This window comes from Hyaena hyaena, unplaced genomic scaffold (assembly GCF_003009895.1).
Source record: "Hyaena hyaena isolate Hyena2069 unplaced genomic scaffold, ASM300989v1 scaffold_896, whole genome shotgun sequence".
Taxonomy (NCBI): domain Eukaryota; kingdom Metazoa; phylum Chordata; class Mammalia; order Carnivora; family Hyaenidae; genus Hyaena; species Hyaena hyaena.
Window position 1 is genome coordinate 370,130 of NW_024081528.1, and position 21,320 is coordinate 391,449.

At 37.3% G+C, this 21,320-nt stretch overlaps 1 protein-coding gene across 9 annotated transcripts in view; it reads right to left on the reverse strand.

Annotated features, from left to right (window-relative positions):
* ABI1 (abl interactor 1) overlaps positions 1-21,320 on the reverse strand; it is a 130,209-nt gene that overhangs the window by 17,023 nt on the left and 91,866 nt on the right. For 4 of the 9 annotated variants that reach the window (XM_039220515.1, XM_039220514.1, XM_039220512.1 and 1 more), the window contains exons 3-7: positions 15,232-15,408; positions 7,625-7,639; positions 6,792-6,892; positions 5,247-5,387; positions 1,461-1,561 (exon numbers count right to left, since the gene is read on the reverse strand). In XM_039220515.1, the coding sequence (XP_039076446.1) occupies positions 1,461-1,561; positions 5,247-5,387; positions 6,792-6,892; positions 7,625-7,639; positions 15,232-15,408 (535 nt within the window). Of the gene's footprint in view, positions 1-517; positions 599-1,460; positions 1,562-5,246; positions 5,388-6,791; positions 6,893-7,624; positions 7,640-15,231; positions 15,409-21,320 lie in introns of all 9 variants that reach the window. The other 5 variants (XM_039220516.1, XM_039220513.1, XM_039220511.1 and 2 more) reach the window with 2 other exon arrangements.

The window sequence follows — 21,320 nt, forward strand, 5'->3', positions numbered from 1 at the left end:
ATTTCTTGGCATCCCAGATGCCAAAAGTACTGAGCTATATCAGAGTTTTTCACACTGTGATCCACAGGAAAGCCTCAGAGCATCCCATAAGCACACATCGTTTTCTTCTCCATTTTTTCTTTCTCCTATCACCCATTTTCACCCCAATCTTTTGACTGCTATATATGGCAGGGAGTTCCAAATCAAGTTTCACTTAAAAAAATACTACTAATTTAAAAATATCTTTTTGAACAATCACTGCTATAATTTTCCTTAAGAAATCAAAACAAGCAACAAATACAAACCACATTAAAAATTAAATATAGCAACACTGCACATTTCAGAGAATGTGATTTTACATCTAACTGTAACTTCAGAGGCCTTTCACCAGAAGAAATTAGTGTAAATTAGATTTAACACTTTAACCTTTGTGTTACCACCTACAACCTAGTAACTATAAAAGCTACCAGTCTAACAGAGGAGTTTATTATGAATTACGCGAAGAAGTTAAATCACTCTGGGGGTTATGCAGTCTCACCTATCACAGTGCTCACTGGGAGAAGTGGTGGAGGAGGTGGTGCTGGTGGAGCTCCAGAATGAGGAGGGACAGAAATGTTTTCTAATAAAATAGTTTATAATTCAGGTCAGAGTGCAAGGAAGAAAACTAAACATTCTGAAACAGTAAGAAAGTACAAAGTTTTGGAAAGGAAAAACACAGAAAGAGACACCCCGATGTAAAGCATGTCTAAATGAATATGAATTTTACTAGGTAAAAAGGACATGGAGTTCATACTTGGCATCAACTATAAAATATGCCTGTTTTTATAAGTAGCTTCTTCTCCTTTTTCAACAACCTCCTTGAGAAGCTAAGAATTTTTCCCTAACAGTTTTGATTATCATACTTACTTTTTAAATATGTATTTTTAACATTATATTCATTTCATTTACTAAAAAATCAAGGAATTTATTTAATGCTCTGCAATGACTTCTTAAATTTTTCTATAATCTAAAGAGTAAAAAGGCTTTTTCTATTTTAATCCTATTTTATACTCATGGCATTTTACTAAAATATGTATGGAATATTATACATAAATGTAGTAGTCACAGAACAAGCTAACACAAGAGGTGAGACACTAGCCTACAAGGTAAATATCAAAACTCACTGGTCTATAATTCACATTAAAGACACTCCTGCTCTTGAAATAATAAATATCACTCTTGACTAGTGCCCAAGTCAAGTACTTCTATGCAAAAACTACTCACTAAAGCTATTTAATTAACTCTCTAAGTAAGAAGAAACAGCTAGTAAAACCCTAAGGTCTCCGTGAAAGTCTCCCTAAAATGTTTTTAAATGTTAACATTTCTTCTAACAACAATCACATAAACATATCAAGCAATTTTATCTAAAATAACTATTTCAGACTTTATAATAAAGCTCATAAACAGTACCACGTATTAAAATAGATTAATAAGAAACATACCTGGTCCAATAGTGGGTGGTGAAGGTGTAGGCACGGCAATGGGAATGCCAATACTGCTGCTTCCACTGTTTTCTCGACTTCCACTCCCTCCACTACTTCCGCTGCAAAGCAAAAATCGTGAAAAAAGCTATTCTAGAGATTTACCCAAAAACAATGTAATAATCAATTCAAAGCCACTAAATACTCCTTTTATAATGTGTATGTGTATACATATGAACATATGTAATGTACATGTGTGTTATATACATATATCAAAGTTTTTAAAACTGTTCAATACAATTTTAATCCTAATACTTAAGGTGGTTTTTGTGTTTTACTCTACTCCTCAATCTACTGGAAATCAGTACAGTCATGACACAGTACACACACTATTAGAAGAGATCATCCTATTGAGAAATGAATCATCAATACTTATACTACAATGAGTCATCAAAAGTTGATTTATTTTTAAGTTTATTTATTTTGAGAGAGACAGAGAGAGAGAGAGAATTCCATGCAGGCTTGGTGCTACCACCACAGAACCTAATGTGGAGTTCAATCCTACAAACCATGAGATCATGACCTGAACTTAAAACCAAGAGTCAGACGTTTTAACCAACTCAGCCATTCAGGTACCCCCCAAAAAAGTTTGTTTAACACCTACACTGAACAGCAGTAATCAAAGCAGACATGAACCAGGTTGCCTGGTTGAGAATGGGAAAACAGACATTAAAAAACAGTATGCTGTGGAAGCCTGGTGGCTCAGTCAGTTAAGTGTCCAACTTTAGTTCAGGTCATGATCTCGCAGCTCATGAGTTCAAGTTCCATGTCAGGCTCTGTGCTGACAGCTCAAAGTCTGGAGCCTGCGTCAGATTCTGTGTCTCTCTCCTCCTCTCTACCACTCACACTCTGTCTCTCCTTCTCTCTCAAAAATAAACATTTAAAAAAAAAATAGCATGATGGATGCCACAAAAAAACGTACAAGATGTTATGAAAGTTAATGAGTTAATAAAAAGTATAACCAGTTTTATTCTGGAATTACTATAAAAATTTCCATCTAACTCAAACAATGGTCATAAAATGGAAATTTTCTGGAAAACAAGCAAACTGACAAAAACAAACAAAAAACAGTAGTGAAGTTTCAGCGTGGGACATTCTAAAAGAGTTGATACTGTCAACTCTAACCAATCCCTTACTATTCTAATTCAATGGATTTACTGTGTCTTTAGCCATCTGACCTTATACTATCCAGTTGTTTTTAGAAATGTGTGCGTGCACATGTATACAAATGTATATATGTGCACATGTAACCTAAGGCTCCATATTGTGTTTTAAAATCAACATCACTGGCTCAACAGACCCAGAAACTCAAGAGAGCACTGTTTAGATAAAATTTAATTTCTTTCCAATATGATTATTCTATAATTACATTATCATATGTTAGTAAAAGAAAAAGAGAGTAAGCTATTTATATTAAATAAAATAGCCTGAATGTGAAGGCCTCCCTATTCTCTCAAGCCAGGTGATCAATATTTTGCTTTGTGCCACCAGTGCATCACAATCATATGAAGTTTTTGTATTTATTATGCTCTTCTACAAGTATTAGCTTATGTGCCTTTTTTCTCACATAGGGGTTAGAAAATTATAGCAATGGGCCAAATTTGGCCCATGGACCATTTCTATGACCTACCTATGTGCTAAGAATATTCTTTTCATTTTTAAAAGTTTTTTAAAAACTGAAAGAGGAATATTATTTAACGACACATTAAAATTATATGAAATTCAAATTTCAGTTCCATATACAAAGTTTTACTGGAATGCCACCACATGTTCATTCATTTATGTGTTGCTTTCATGTGCAGTGACAGAGCTGAGTAACTGCAACAGAGGCCAGATGGCCCACAAACCCTAAAATATTAACAATCTGGCCTTTTATTAAAAAGTTTCTTGGGGCACCTGGGTGGCTTAGTCGGTTGAACATCCAACTTCTGATTTTGGCTCCAGTCATGATCTCACGGTTTGTGAGGTCAGGCTCTGTACTGACAGCACAGAGCCTGCTGGGAATTCTCTCTGCCCCTTCTCTGCTTGTGCTTGCGTGTGTGAGGATGCACTCTGTCTCTCAAAATAAATAAATAAACTTTAAAAAAATAAATTAAAAAAAGTTTGTTGATTCTTCTAACAGGAAGAGCTTCTGGAAAATTAAACTATATTTTCCTGGTATATCTTTAGTATCTAATGAAGTTAACTCTTAGTAATTGATTCTTAAATATGATAAAGTATTATTCCACTATAAAGAAAAATGTTTTGAATTATTATTTAAAAACAGGGGCACCTGGGTGGCTCAGTCGGTTAAGCAAACGACCTCAGGTCATGATTTTTTTTTTTTTTTAATTTTTTAATGTTTTATTGATTACTAGGAAAGAGAGAGAGACAGTGTGAGCAGGGGAGGGTCAGAGAGAGAGGGAGACACAGAATTTGAAACAGGCTCCAGGCTCTGAGCTGGCTGTCAGCACGGAGCCCGACGTGGGACTCGAGCCCACGAACCGTGAGATCATGACCTAAGCGAAAGCCAGACGCTTAACCGACTAAGCCACCCAGGCGCCCCGCTCAGGTCATGATCTTATGGTTGGTGGGTTTGAGCCCTGCATCGGGCTCTGTGCTGATAGCTCAGAGCCTGGAGCCTGCTTCAGATTCTATGTCTCCTTCTCTCTCTGACCCTCCCCTGCTCATGCGCTCGCTCTCTCTCAGAAATAAATGTTAAAAAAAAACATTTTAAAAACATAGCAAAAAAACTGGTTCTGATCTTGACCTGATACAGTAACTGCAGATATCAATATAATAATTTATTTACTAGCAGTAATAATAACAACAAATTTCCATTACATAGCACCTGAGAGAATTGACTTTCCTAAACAGAGTCCCTCTAAATAAGTTTCTCTAATATACCAACCTAAAAGTCAAGGTAAAGAGAAGTTCCTTGCCCAAGTTCTTAAGTGATAGATAAAAGTGAAGAATAAAACAAATTAAGCTATACAATATATTTGTCTGGCTGTATAATATCCAAACATGGAGTGACTAACTTTTGGGGAAAAGAAGGTAGAGGCTACAATTGGGGGAAGGACTTCAGGGTTCCTGGTAATATTCCATTTTCTGATCTGAGGGCGGTTATGTGGGTATATTCAATTTGTACTAAACCATCAAGTTGTATACTTTAAAAATTGTACACTTTTACGAACGAACGCACGTCATGCTCCATAAACCAGTTTTTTAAAAATTCACTGGCAAGGTGATTTCTAAAACTCTTTTTTTTTTAAGTAACTTACATATTCTAGTACCAACCCTCTTAAAAAATTCTTCCTCATATTTCAGGTGTCTTTTTCTTCCAACCTCATACAGTTTTAAGTCATGTTGTATAACTTCTGATATTTCACCTTTTATCCAAAAATATTTAAGAGTGGTTGCCTTGATCTTTTTTAAATGACCGTTTTAAAACACATTCTTTAGGCCTTGATCCAATTATGCATTTATACTTCCGTCAAAAAGAAAACACAGTAGCAATTTGCAATTAGTATAAACAGATATTTAAAACCAAATTTAAAAAAAACAGAGAAATTATGACACAAATTTCTAGAAACATCTACAATGTTATTACCCTTATCTTTTATATCCTGTATTAGCATTAGAGCAGTACATCGACTATATTAGCATTAGAGCAGTACTTTACCTTTACTCAGCAACTTCACAGGGGCTTCTCACCAGTCAATAATCCCCACTCATGGATATTCAAAGGCTCAACTGAAGGTTTACCTGTGTGTCCTCGGTCTCTGGTTTAAAGAAGCTGTCCTGCCTGGACTGTGCTGACTTCCGAGCCTAGCAGGACTTGTCATGTAGTCATTAGGAACCGTTGGGGGTTTAACAGGTTCCAGGGTTTTATAAGGAGTATTTCGTCTAAAGAAGCATAACAGAGAAAAGAATAGTAAGAAAGATTAAGTGGTATTTCCCCCCAAATTTATGATTGTCTCTTCATAACGAAGTATAACACAAGGGTTTTTATCTTTAATTTGTAATAATAAAGTTTTGTTTAAAAAAAAATTCTAGGGGCACCTGGGTGCCTCAGTCGATTAAGTGTCCAACTTCAGCTCAGGTCATGATCTCATGGTTCATGGGCTCAAGCCCCCCATGGGGCTCTGAGCTGACAGCTCAAGGCCTGGAGCCTGCTTCAGATTCTGTGACTCCCACTCACCCTGCCCCTCCCTCACTCATGTTCTGTCTCTGTCTCTCAAAAATAAATAAAAGTTAAAAAAAAATTTAAGTGTTCTTTAAAAGTAATAGATAAATAAAATTCTTAAATAAAAAATAAAATTCTTTTGTGTTACTTTACACAAAAACTAAAATCTGTTATTTTTTTCTTATAGAGACCCTAAGAAAGGGTAATTTAGATGTTCTAACCTTATTTCTGAAAATAATGATTCTAATTTTTTTAAATGCTCAGTAATATTAATCTTTGAAATACACATTATTCCCAGCTCAGTCACCCACAAGCCACTGTCCTTGTACATTATATGAAACTATCTCCTCTGCATTTTATTCCTACTTCAGTGTGGAAATAATATGAACAAGTACATTTCTAATCCTATATAATGCCATGTATTTCTCAATAAATGATTTTAACTTTTCGATTTAATAACTTCATGTTTTTTTTTCAGGGGCCAGGGGTTTACAGAATGAAAATGGAAACTAAGAGTCTATTAATAATGATTCATCACCTCTCTACCAAAAACAAGAAATCCAATGCACTGAGAACTGAGAACAAAGAAGCCACCACTTGTTACCTTTTCTATTTCTCCAACTGGAAAAGCCCCAAAGCTCAAGTATGAAGGGCCTTCAGATCACCAGCAAAAGCACAGTTAAAGTCCCTAATCTCAAGTGCCAAGAAAAGCTGCAAGCTACAAAATCAAACTACATAAAATACACCGCTTATTCAAAGTCCTACAATATGAATACCGTAAACACAGGTGAAAGCACCAAATGGAATCCTCTGGTAATTTCATTAGATATAAACTTAGGCCACACTTATTTTTTTTCCAAAAAATGAATTAGAAAAAAATAAATAATGCTTATTGACATATATATAAAAGAACTTTTCTAGTACATACTTTTATAGAGAATATTATAAAACCAGCATATTCATTATGGATTCTGTTCAAGGAAATAAGAATCAAAGTGAAATTTGTAAACAGTAGTTCACACTAACAGGGTCCCACAACAAGGATCCATACATTTACTTAAGTCACAGAAATATCTTTTTCTTTAGCCTATGGATTTTCCTGTAAAATGCAGTTGAATTCTTACCCCAGTGTTCCCCGGCCTGACATGGGAGGGCTTGGTGGTTTCTGAGTAGGAGGATTTGTTCTCGACAGTGTGCCAGTTCTTGCAGGCTGGTTATTTCCATGCTAAAATGTAGAAAGAAAAGCTTTTATTTTCTATATCAAATTGTTCTGTTGGTGTTTTGACACCATGTATTATTTTTTTAATATCAGAATGTGAAGTAAGGATTCCCAGACAATTTTAATAACAGACTTTGGTACCACATTTTTAAAGGTCAAGAAACCACTTTCACTTGGCTTTTCCTATTATTAACTGCTATTCATATCAATTTATGGCAAATTACAGGTGTGATTACTGGATTTTATTTATTATTTTTATTATTGTTAAACATGTTCACTGAGATCATACTTATCTGCGTTCAAATATCTGATTTCTCCAAATTTTTTAGATATGGGCATGAATAAAAACTACAGATCTCAGTGTCAACTTGCTAAAACATACATCTGAAAAATTATCATTATCTTAACAATTCAGTAACAAAGTCATATATGTCTGGAAAACCTCCAAATTGTTAAGTCAATAAAAGCAAGGCAACTATCAAAAAAATGAGCAAAGCAATAAATGTTAGCAAAATTAATGTTCCTATATAAATGCAGATGTCAATATATCTTTGATATATTAACACATCCAAGCTAAATATTGCTGATTTGAACTGAGGTTGAGTATATTTAATCTACATAAGTCCTAGGGGAAAAAAGCAGACAGACATAGGAAGAGTTTTCAAATTTTAGTGGCTCTGCAGCCTCTATCAATATAGAGGGAATACTGTGGATCAAATGATAAGTAGTATCTCTTACCTTGGCTTTTAGCCACTTTACGTTGGCAAAAAAAGGGGGGGAAAAAGTAGAAATTAATTCTAAATAAATTATATCTGATAGGACACGTTATATTTACAGTTATTCATGTTAATAAGCTTTTTACCCAGAAATATTTCAAATATTTTATAAAGAAAAAATATCCATAAGCAGTAGGGAAATACTCATGTGTATCAAATATTTTTCAAAAGAATATATTCATAAGGAAACTACCACTTAATTATGCCAATCTCATGCAGGCCCAATAAATATCTTAGGTTAGTATTTTATCCTATGAAACTAACCCAACTGAATCACAGGTGATAAACATTGATTTAAACACAAACACCATAACACATTAAATGTAAGTCCACTTTTAATACATCAGTGTACAAGGCCTAAGGCTTCCCTAAAAAAAAAAAAAAAAAAAAAAATCAATGCCTAAGTACTCATTATTTGAATGGTAATACAATATTTTAAAAATTGATAAACTATAAATGTTAACATTCAGAATAACAAATTGTTTAAATTCAGAAAAAGACCTAGCACCTTGATGTTTAAAAAATATCAAGGGGACACCTGGGTGGCTCAGTCGGTTAAGCATCCGACTTCAGCTCAGGTCATAAACTCAGTCTGTGGGTTCGGGCACTCATCGGGTTCTGTGCTGGCAGCTCAGAGCCTGGAGCCTGTTTCAGATTCTGTCTCCCTCTCTCTCTGCCCCTCCCCTACTCATGCTCTGTCTCTCTCTCAAAAATATATAAACTATAAAAAAAATTTTTTTTTTAAAAACTAGGGACGCTTGGGTGGCTCAGTGTGGATTAAACACCTGACTTCAGCTTAGGTCATGATCTCAACAGTTTATGAGTTTGGGCCCCACCCTGGGCTCTCTGTTGTCAGAGCATGCTTCAGATCCACTGTTCCCTTCTCTTTATGCCCTTCCCCCACTCAAGCACAATCTCTCTCTCAAAAATAAATAAGAACATTTTTTAAGTTTTATTTAAAAAATAATAAATTTTTAAAAACTCACTATGTATGCACAGTAGCTCCTTAGATTTTAACTAAGGCATAAATAGGGTCTGGAAACCTCATTTGTAATTTACAAATCTAAATCTAAGCAAGCCAACAGGAGTAGAAAATTACAGGTTGCTCTGGTTCTAAGTTTTCTTTTGAACCAGTTTAGCCAAAATTCAAAACTGAAAAAAAATTGCTTTGATCCTAAAAGCTACTTCTGTGAAAGATGGTTAGCCCATATATGAAATAATATGGACTATAAATAACATGAAATAATGTGTATAGTCCTAAAGCATCACTACTTGTACTATGCCACTTAAGAAAAAATATTTTTGCACCTCGGTGGCTCAGTCAAGTTAAGCGTCTGACTTTGGCTCAGGTCATGATCTCACAGTTTGTGGTTTCGAGCCCCACATCGGGGTATGTGCTGACAGCTCAGAGCCTGGAGCCTGCTTCTGATTCTGTCTCCCTCTCTCTGCCCCTCCCCCATCTGCGTGCACATGAGAGCGCACTCGCGCTCTCTCTCTCAAAAGTAAACATTAAAAATTTTTTTAAATACTTTTACATGGAAAGAGCCTAAGTGTCCATCAACAGATGAATGGATCAAGAAGATGTGGTTTATCTATACCATGGAATACTACATGGCAATGAGAAACAATGAAATCTGGCCATGGGTAGCAACATGGATGGACCTTGAGGGTGTTATGCTGAGCGAAATAAGTCCGGCAGAGAAGGACAAATATCATATGTTTGCACGTATAGGAGGATTAGGAGGAACTTGACGGAGGAACAAGGGGGAGAAGAAGGGCGGAAATGGTGGGGGAAAGGGAGAGAGGCAAACCATGAGAGACTCTTGAATGCTGACAAAAACTGAGGACTGATGGATGTGGGGGGGAGGGGGGGATGGGCATAGAGGAGGACACTTATGGGGATGAGCACTGAGTGTTATGTGGAAACTAATTTGACAATAAACTATTTGTAAAAAAAAAAAATTTTTTTAAATACTTTTAATAATTTTTTTATGTTTATTTCTTTTTGAGTGACAGAAAGAGGCTGGAAGAGGAGTAGAGTGAGGGAGACAGAAGATCTGAAGCAGGCTCTGCAGGCACTGACAGCAGAGATCCTGACGCAGAGCTTGAACTCACAAACCATAAGATCATGACCTGAACCGAAGTCAGGCCCTTAACCAACTGAGCCACCCAAGTGCCCCAAGAAGAAATATCTTTAGGTTGTAGAATTTAAGTTTGTATATTCTGGGGTCTCAAGTTCTTTAACATTTGCCCTTTTAAATATGCAGCTACTATTTTTCAGATCAGCATAAACTGCGCCTGGGTGGCTCAGTCAGTTGAGTGTCCAACTTTGGCTCAGGTCATGATCTCACGGTTCATGGGTTTGAGCCCTGCACTGGGCTCTGTGCTGACAACTCCGAGCCTGGAGGCTGTTTTGGATTCTGTTTCTCCCTTTCTCTCTACCTGTCCCCCACTTATGCTGTGTTTCTCTCGGTCTCAATAATAATAAACATTAAAAAAATAAAATAAAAAAGAAAGTCATCTAGGGCCTCCTGGTTGGCTCAGCTGCTTAAGCATCCAACTTTGGCTCAGGTGATGATCTCACAGTTCATGAGTTCAAGCCCGGCATCAGGCTCTGTGCTGACAGCTCAGAGCCTGGAGCCTGCTTCAGATTCTATGTCTCCCTTTCTCTTTGCCCCTCCCCTGCTTGAGCTCTGTCTGTCTGTCTCTCTCTCTCTCTCTCTCTCTCAAAACCAAATAAACATTAAAAAAAAAAAAAAGGTCATCCAAAGGAAGAATTGTACTTTGTCTTAGATACAGTCTCAATTCTAGAAATTAAGACAGAATTTTGGTGTTCTTTAATGTCTGTTTAGAAAGATACTGCTCATTTTTGTCAATGTCTATAATCCTACCTAGCTGCTAAATATCACAGCTGGATTTAGTAACTGCAAACTTGAATAACAAGATATACTAATGTGACAGCATTACAATACATTAAATACTATACTATTCTAAAGTAACTTAGAAGTACTCTAAATATAACCACACATCTTCCCCCATTTATGGTTTCAAGTGAACAAGAAAAAAAATTAGCGATCAAGTATAAACTGATCCCAAATAAAAGAATGAATGGAGAATTTGGGAATAAAAAATCTAGCTGAACTCTGCTGTTATGCAATGGTATAACCTTTAACCTTATATGGGGCCCAGTCTCCTCTACCAAGTGTGTATTCATGTATACAGAAGTGTTTGAGTTTCAGGGGCGCCTGGGTGGCTCAGTAGGTTAAGCGTCCAGCTTTGGCTCAGGTCATGATCTCAAGGTTCATGGGTTTGAGCCCCATATCGGGCTCTGTGCTGTCAGCTAGCTCAGAGCCTGGAGCCTGCTTCAGATTCTGTGTCTCCCTCTCTCTGACCCTCCCCTGCTCATGCTGTCTCTCTCTCTCTCTCAGAAATAAATAAAACGTTAAAAATTTTTTTTAAAAAAAAGCAGTGTTTGAGTTTCAGAGTGTTAGAAGAAAATAATCTCTGTATCTTACTGCTTAAAATACTCTAATTGTTAGCAACCTACAAGATTTTCCACTTAAATGCCCCAAAACACATCCAAACCAGACTTTTATTTAAGTCTAAGATCTCATTTTATTTCTTTAACATTTACATTTACCATTTCCCTGAAATCTTGAGTTGAAAACAATAGAATTCTTTTTGATTCCTCCCTATCTTCTGCTCCTAAGTAAAGCTTTATATACCATAGGTGCTAAAACTCTATAAGGCCAGCCAATCCTATCTTTTATATGAGTCATTAGTTTACTCCTTTGTCTAACACAACCTTTAAATATCATTCCTGGGGCACCTAGGTGGTTCAGCTGGTTAAGCATCTGACTTCGGCTCAGATTATGATCTCACAGTTCATGGGTTCAAGCCCTGCATTGGGCTCTATGCTGACAGCTCATAGCCTGGAGCCTGCTTCAGACTCTGTGTCTCCCCCTCTCTCTCTGCCCCTCCCCCACTTGTACTCAATCTCTATCAAAAATAAATAAAACGTTTTTAAAAATTTTTTTAAATTTTAGTGTCTCTTTAGTGTCTCTACTATCCTGAATCTTTAGTGTTTCTACTTATAAAATCTAACAACTCCTAGATCACATGGTCTTTTTGAGGCTTAAAAACAAACATATACCTTATTGAAAGTCCTTTGTAAACTATGAACAAGGCCATAACGCTGTTAATTATTATTATTATGGTTTATTAAAAATAAATTTAAATGTCTCTACCAAGTATTCAGGTGTTCTCTAGTCTAACTTACCCTGAAAACTTATGCTCCCCGTAAGGTTTAGCATTCTCCTTTGTGTATATATATTCTAGTGGTTTCCCTGTGCTAGAATTCTCTTATCCAAATCTTACACTATTTCCAAAAGTCAAGCCACACTTTTCTTATGATTCTTTTTCCATATATATGGGGCACATGGGTGGTTCAGTTGGTTAGCCATCTGACTTCAGCTCAGGTCATGATCTCGCAGTTTGTGGGTTTGAGTCCCACATTGGACTCCGTGCTGACAGCTCAGAGCCTGGAGCCTGCTTCGGATCCTGTGTCTTCCCTCCCTCGATCCCTCCCCTGCTCATGCTCTGTCTCTCAAGAATAAAATAAAATGTTAAAAAAAAAAAAAGATATTTTTTCCATACATGTATATTTTAAGTAGGCTCCACAACCAGCATGGAGCTCAATGAGGGGTTTGAATCACTACCCTGAAATCAAGAACCTGAGCTGAGATCAAGAGTTGGATGCTCAACCGACTGAGATTCCCAGGTGCCCCATTTTTTCCATATTTTTAATTCACACCAACTTATGTGTTAACGGTCTACCTCACAGCATAAAATGCTTTGGCACAGTAAATATTTACATAATACAAATACCAACCCCCTTGAAATTTACATCACAAAAGAAAATATGATGGAATATTAATTTTGGAGTGTGGAAAACTTAACATAAAATTTAGTAGCTATAAGAATAGTAATATATTTGGAAAGAATTTTTAAATTCTGTATGTATTTTTTAAAATACCAAAACATCAAAGGCAAAAGTCAAACAGCAGTATGAAGAAATATCTGCCAATATATAAAGAGCTCATTTCCTTAGCAGGAAAAAGAGCCCTTACCAATCAATAGGAAAACAAACTCCTAAACAGTAAAGGGGACAAAAGATAAAATAATTCTGTACCTATTAACTAAGTGTAGCTTCTCTCTTTTATTTCTCCTAGTATTGGTCCCAACCAATTTTTTAATGTTTTATTTATTTCTGAGACAGAGAGAGAAAGAGAGAGAGACAGCATAGTAGGGGAGGGTCAGAGAGAGAAGGAGACACAGAATCTGAAACAGGCTCCAGGCGCTGAGCTAGCTGTCAGCACAGAGCCCGACGCAGGGCTCGAACCCACGAACCGTGAGATCATGACCTGAGCTGAGCTGAAGTCGGACGCTTAACCGACTGAGCCACCCAGGTGCCTCTGGTCCTAGCATTTGTTAAATTCACTACTACCCAAATTTCTAAGCTTCCTATACCTCCATGCTCTAGAAATATTTAACTTGGCAATGATCTCTCAGAAAAATCAGAAAACAGGAGAAATAAAGTGGCAATGAGACAACTGGGGAAAAAATAATTTTGTGTGTATTTGTATATCACAGAAAATATGCCACATAGCAACTTCTAAAATACATTGTTCTCATGGCCCACCCACCCTCCTACTCCTAGTCAAAACAATAACCTGTACAAGTATATAAATGTACTTAGTGCCACAAAGCTGTACACTTAAAATATTTAATAAAATATTAAATTTTATATTTTGCTACAATATTTTTTAAAACTTGCATCAATATCCATTACAAAAAGCAGACTGCCAAAATTTGCATCTGCATAGTTTATATATATAAACATATATATTTTTATATATATATATAATGTGGCAGTTATACTTCCCATTTATACATTTATGATAAATAGCTTCATTTTCTCACCCAAAATTTCCTTGTAAAATCTGCTTTCATCTTCTAATCTGCTAAGTACTATGTATTAAACTATTAAATATAATTATGAGTAGAGGGATAGTGTAGGATATTCACTTCTAAGACGGTGACAGAACTTTTTTAATGCATATATATCGTTTTCAAAGAAAGAAAAAGAAGTGAGAGTGGGTTTGTGTGTATACATGCATGCATATGTATAAACATAAATTTTAATCTCAAGGCAGTTAATACACAAAGAGTTCTTCTGGACTCTGAATATTCAAATCCTATAGCTCAATCTAGTCTAAAATATCTTAAAACTGATTTTAAGCTCTTACACAACCCTAGTTGCATCCTCTGGGTAAAAAAATATAAGAAACAAACAAGTAGCTTTCTCTACATGTGCAAAGTGTTCAAACTTTACATAGAACTTCCAAGCATCACAGTAAAGAGGAGATTCCATAATTTCAGAGAAGAATAAAGGTCAGTGTTGTCAGTCAGGTATATCCCCCCTCTTGATCAGGAACCCCAAATAATTCAGAATGCAACAGACCCAGCAATAGCACCTGTCAGATCAACCAGCTAGGGAAAGCTTCAAGATTCTAGCTGACTCCTAAAATTTTATTATAAAAATTCTGAAAACTAGATACCAAATCAAAATAATGGTCTTCTATGAAAAAGACTGCTAAATTTCAGAGAAATCACTTATCCTGAGCAGAAAAGACTAAAGAATTCAGGTCATTCAGTATGTTTACAAAACGACCCATGAACACCTACAAAGTTGGCAAGCTACAGGTATCCTTGAAAAGCAGTTAATTCTGCCATGGTAAGAAATGGACAGGGGCAACAAATAATCTCTCCTAAAAGCCTTTAGGGACGGGGGTGGGGAGGAAGAGATGGGGATGGTGCACAGAACAAAAATCTTTATTTTTCATAAGTTGCTGGAATTATAGCCACATCTACACAGACACACTAATATAAAAACATATTTAGAAATCAAAGGTTTAAAGTTCTTATAAATTATTTTCTAAACCCACTCTGTAAATCCTGTAAGTTTTTTTTTTTTTTTTTTAATATTCACTCTTTCATGGTACTCACAAATTTGAAGTATTAGTTTAGGATTCAAATGGCTTAACTGATGAACAGCCATTTTGGGTATTATTATCTTCTTGAATACAGTCTATTCCACAGATAAAATTCTGCCTTTTGCTTAGTATATATAATACTTAATATTAAATGTTCTTTGAAAACTGTAATGCTAATTACTAGCTAAGAGAATCTATTAATTAAGAAAATTAGGAGCACTTGGTGGCTCGCTCAGTTGAGCATCTGACTCTTGATTTAGACTCAGATCATGATCTTGCAATTCATGGAATCGAGCCCCACTTTGGGCTCTGAACTAAAAGTGTGAAGCCTGCTTGAGATTCTCTCTCTCTCTCTCTCTCTCTCTCTCTCTCTCTCTCTCTATCCCTCCTTTACAGGCTCTCTCTCTCAAAATAAATATTTTTTAAAAAGAAAATGATTTTTATCTCCTTATTTCCTACCCAAAATATTTACTGGATAAATTATCTCAAGTTAATGTAATATAAAAATGCTTACCTTGACACCATGGCCCACATCATCCAGAACTGTATAGTCAATAGGTTTCCGAATATACCTTACAGGGCGCTCCATATTTGCAGGTGCTATTATTTTGTGAGTTCTTGATGTATTCTTATTTGTTGTCAAAATGCCAATCTCTCTTCGAGCCACCTTCTCTTTATGAATGTCCACAGTCTATATTTTAAATGCAAACAAAGCAAAAAAATATATTATTAGGCACAGTAAATTATATTATGTCCCTATATACTGTACTATATACACACTGGACCATAGGACTGAATTATATGCCTGATCTCCAGTGAATACTGTATCTTTCCCTTCAAAATTAAGGAAATTAATATCCTTGAGGCTCAAAACAGGTAATATCTAAAGGTGATTAAAAGCACCAAATGATTTAATGGATTCGATTCCAAAACAATTTCCAGGAAAGCAAGTTTCATTCCTAAGAACTCAGTGTGTAAGGAAAGTGAGGGGGTCCTGCTCTGAGAAGCTTACACTGTATTTACTGGGGATGCAGACCGGAAAAAAAAAAAAAAAAAAACAATAATTACAATACAGTAAGGTTAATGCTGTAGTGACACATGCACCATGTATCTGAAATTAGTCTAAAAGTGTTCCAAGCCAAGATACCTAACTAGGTTCAGAAAGCCTCACTTAAAGACTAGAGAATATGTATTTAAGCATGAATAAAAGAAGAGGCACATATGGAAATTATTTAAGGCAATTACTAGAAAAGATAAGTTAGAGCAGAGGTTATGAATTGGCAGCACGAAACCTGCCGAATTTTGGCCTTTATGACTTAAAACATTTTTTTGGTTGTTTAGTTGCCAACATCCAAAACTGGAAAATAGTCAGCACATGAGAAATAATTACACAACTACTCAACAATTTAAACTTTGTCCTAATGGTAGTGAGGAAACAATAACAAATCTGAACTGAGTGGTATCATCAGGTCTGCATTTTAAAAAATACCTCTGGTAGAAGTGTTGAGAATAGACAGAATGAGAGGACTGGCAGCGAGACCAGGTAGGAAGCAATTACAGTAGTCTAGATGGAGAGGCAGCAAGGATGTGAACTGAAAGAGGGGGTGGGGAGTACTGCCAGGAAAAAAAAAGAAAAAAAAGAAAACAAGTTCAATGTTAATGCCTGTTGAAGATTCTATTTCCAAATTTTATTTTATTTTTTTACTTTAAAGAGAGAACACACATGTGAGGTGGAGAAAGAAGGAAAGGGAGTAGGAGAGGCAGAGAGAAAGAAAGAGAGAGAGAAAGAAAGATATTTCAAGCAGGCTCCACATTCAGTGCAAAACCCAATTAAGGGCTTAATCCCATGATCATGAGATTATGAAGTGAGCCAAAACCAAGAGCCAGACTAAGCCACCTGGGCACTCCTCTATTTCCAAATTTTAAAAAATTGATTGGGAAAGAACGTGTAATCAAAAATGTTCTCCCACCTCCAAAACAAGGTATTAGGGAGACAACTCTCCTTAAGTGACTAGCAATTATCCATCTCATAAGAAAAGGCACTACTCCGTCTGTCCTGGATATTTATATAGTACACAGCCTTCATACAGTGTCTTCTTGGAGAGCAAAAGGCAGAGTTGTTTCTGTCCAGTGTAATAAAAATAATTGTCACCCCAGGGGCAAAGGTCAGGAAGGCTTATTGCCCGTTATAAAAAATCTGGTCCCTAAGCTGAGAAATCCTTTCCTTTAATGCAACCAACTCTGTATGCAAGTATCGCTTGGCTCTCTTTGCAGGATCCTATGGAAATTGGGGCTAGTTATCTAGCACAAATGCTGTTAACACTGACTCCTGCTATTGCCATGAGCAATGACATACTGGGTCTGACCCAAGTCTCATGTCTCCTATTAGTATCTATTGTGGCAGGCTAACTTCTTAGCTTGCAGTAAATGTAAAATCTTAAAGTCTTCAGAATTTTTGACAGTTTCAATAAGGAGGATGGAATGCTGACAGAGTTTTCTAGAAATGGAATGAAAGACCAGCAAAAAGGAATCAAAAGAAGTCCATGGGAATCATGAGTGAAGATGCTGACCAAATGAGATGGTCAACCAAGCAATGAATGGTCCTGTACTGCCTATTAATAAGGCTAAACTGAGAAGGTAGTTTCAGAGGGAGTACCATTCTGTACATTCAGAGATAGCAGTCTGAATGATGCCCCAGTTACTGTGACTCTTCCATCAACCTGACAGTCAGCCTCAGCAGGTCTGCCCTCTGAACAACTGGTACTAAGGTTTACCCGGTAGAGGGAGTAGGGAACACAAAGTTCTGTTCCCTTTCAGACAATGTTACACCCAATGATTCACTGGGTGCCAAAGGAGAAAAACTGCAACCACTGTGGTCAGAGGGGACCAGAATAGTCTTTAGAACTTCAGCTAGTTTGCTTAGGAGATGTGGGGATGGGGCACATAACACTTTTTCAAGCAATTTAGAAGTTTTATTTATTGATTTTGAGAGAGAGGGAGAAAGCAGGGGAGGGGGAGGGAGAGAGAGAATCCCAAGCAGGTTCCATGCTATCAAAACAGAGCCCAAAGCAGGGCTCAAACTCAAACTGTGAGATCATAACCTGAGCCAAAATGAAGAGCCAGATGCTTTAGTGACTGAACCACCTGGATGCCCCACATAATGCTCATAACAGATGACAACAGCTGACAACATTACTGCTCAGCCCCTTCTGCAGTCTATTGTGTCAACATTCAGTCCATTCAAGATGAGTAAAAGACCTCAGCATTTTTGTCTGCTATAAGGGAGCTTTGCCTCACTCCACCCCCACTCCAGATTCCAGAAATTTTACTCAGAGAAACTACTACAGGCACCAACTAGTCTTCAGGCTCTTGCTATACTGAATTGGGTTTAAAATGATAATGAAGGGGATCATTAGAGAATGAGAAACTCACCCGGAGACATCTAGATAAATTCCTACTGTCAGACCTTCCAAACTTGGGAAACTCCTCTAATTCTCATGTTGAAATCAAGCAAAAATTTGAGAGGTTATCTTGACAAATGGAGCAGCATATAGCCTACAGTAGGTGGACTCTTAAAAATAATGCTGTCACTGTGCAGATCTTGGCCCAAGTCATCCAAAGGGCACAAGCTCATCTCCCTGTCAGAAAGCTATGTGGCTGTAGTTGCTGAATGTCAGTAATGATGATCTTGCCACAGACCCTGGGACCTTGCATGGATCAAAAACACTCAGATTTATTTGACTGATCAGCATGCAGCTACAGCATTGCTCAAAACTGAAAAGAAATGTATCTTGTTTACTGGTGCAGAGCTGCTCTCTCCTCACCTCCCCCAAAGCCCAGCCTCAGCTCCTTTACAGAGAAAGATAATTGGGGGTGGAGTGTTCCTAGTCCCTCAGGGAAACTGAAGATCAAACATACCCAAGTATGCCAGATCACTAAGGAGGGGAGGGACTCAAAATTTTATGGTTCCTGTTTTAGTATATGTGCTGCCAAAGCGAGCACTTTTATGGTTCCTAGATACAGGAGCCCATGTCACTTTCATAGCCATTCTGTGGAGGGAGAGGGTACCTGCTTTCAGCTACGGAGGTTTAATAGGACTCACAGGAGGAAAAAGTAACTAACTCAGACTTTTCAGCTGGTATCTTTGGACTAATTCAGTGTATTACTGTTGTAGCTTCTACCACTGAATGTATAACTGGTACTGATTTTACATGTCTCTACTGTGAATGCTCCTAAGTGCCAAAGAGGATTATGCCAAAAGAGAAGAACCCATGTAGAAAGCACTAGTCACTTTAGCACTCCACAATCCTTACGATCCCTTTGAGGACAAGTCATGCACAGATAGAAGATTTTACTGACTGGAGCCTCTGGCAAGTCCCTTAATATCTGGATTCAATGCCTCCCTGACACAGCCACCAGGTACACTCCTTTTAGAGTTTCCCATTTGAGGACGGATTACCTCAAACTCAATGACTAATAAGGTGGGGAAAGCCTATCCAGCCTCTCTTCTCACAATGAAGTGGGATACTCAGGAATGCAGCCAGCCTGGCCCCTATGGTATTTCAGCTTCATATGAAAAAATGGCAATTACCCATTGGGGAAATTTTATCTTCCACTCTGCCACCTAAACCAAAGTCACTGGGTCATTGAAGCCCTTGGTTCACAGAGGATCCCATTAATGTCTGCACCTGGTACACCAATGATTCAACTACACTGAAACCCTATAGTGCTCAGTGGGTTGCTGTGCTGCTCAATTTCAGGGCCAGCTACACAGAACTGAAAATGGGTGTGGTTGCTTTACTCTATGGGAAGAATTCAAGGATGCTCTCATAGATCTGGCCAATACTCCCCCTCATAAACCTTGTTACAAATTTACTGACTCTGAGTCTGTTACCAATGACCTAGTTGTTTGGTCTACTACTTGGAAAACTATAGACTGACATATTAAAAACTAGCCATAAACTGTGGGGACATACTGTGGCTGATTGGATCATTTAGGTCACAAACACAGATGCCCACAGTAAGGGTCCACTGTCTGAAGAGATCAAATTGAATGAAGCTGATTAAGCCTATACTGCCCAGACTGCCATTTCTGATGCAGGATCTACCATCATACAGACCTAGAAACCCATGTACAGTCATGGAATAGATACACAGAAAAGGACTCTATGTTCTTGATGTGACACATAATTCCCAGAAGATCTATCTGTCTCATGGTGAAGGAGGTCTCATCACTTGCTACTGACAGATTGGCTACATCAGACCTTTGACACCCCTCACCCCTGAAGCTACTAGTGGTGCCTTACCATTCATGACACTTTTTCAGGTTATAGTATTGCTATTCTAGTCCAATCACGTGATTCCAGGCACATCACTGTTACCCCTGACACTAATCCATCATGTTTTTCACTTTTCAAACCACACACAGTCTGATAATGATGTTTTTATTCTGCAAGTCACTAACAATGGACTGTTAGTCAAGGTATTTGATGGACTTCCATACTCCCTACCAACCAGAGGTATCTCATATTGCTGGATGCTGGAACAACCTCCTCAAAAATCAACTCAAAGAATTCAAAAACAAAAAACAAACAACTGGATTCAAAAATAGACAAAGGACTTGATTAGACATTTCTCCAAAGAAAATAATGAATGAATGAATGAATAAGAAAATACACAAATGGCCAATAAGTACATAAAAGGATGCTCAACACCACTAAATCACTGAGGAAATGCAAATCAAAGCCACAATGAGATATCATACCCATCAGGATGGCTACTATCCCCAAAGAACAAACTGAAAATAACAAGTGTTAAAGAGGATCTGGAGAATATGGAACACCTGGGCACTGCTGGTGAGAATGTAAAACGATACAACTTCTGTGGAAAACAGTGAAGTGGTTCCTCAAAAAATTAAAAATAGAATTATCATATGACTCAGCAATTCCACTGGTGGGTATATACCCAAAAAAACTGAAAGTAGAGTCTCCAGAGATATTTGTACACTCCTGTCCATAGTGGCATTATTTACAAGAGGCAAAAGGTAGAATTACGCAAGGGTCATTCATGGGAGGATGAATAAACAAAGTGTGGTATATACGTACAATGAAATATTATTCAGCCTTAAAAAGTAAAGAAATTCTGGGGCACCTGGGTGGCTTAGTCGGTTAAGCATCCGACTTCAGCTCAGGTCATGATCTCGCGGTTGGGGAGTTCAAGCCCCTCGTCGGGCTCTGTGCTGACAGCTCAGAGCCCAGAGCCTGCTTCAGAATCTATGTCTCCCTCTCTCTACCCTTCCCCCACTTGTTCACTTGTCCTCTGTATCTCTCTCCCTCTCGCTCTCTCTCTCTCTAAAATAAACATTAAAAATTTTTTAAAAAGTAATGAAATTCTGACACATACTACAATATGAACTTTGAAGCTATTATGCCAAGTGAAATAAGCCAGTCACACAAGGAAAATTATATGATTCCACTTATATGAAGTACCTAGAGTAGTGAGATTCATGGAGACAAAGCAAGATGAGTTACTAGGGTCTGGAGGGAGAGGGCAATGGGAGGTGTTCTTTAATGGATACAGACTTTCAGTTTTGTAAGATGAAAA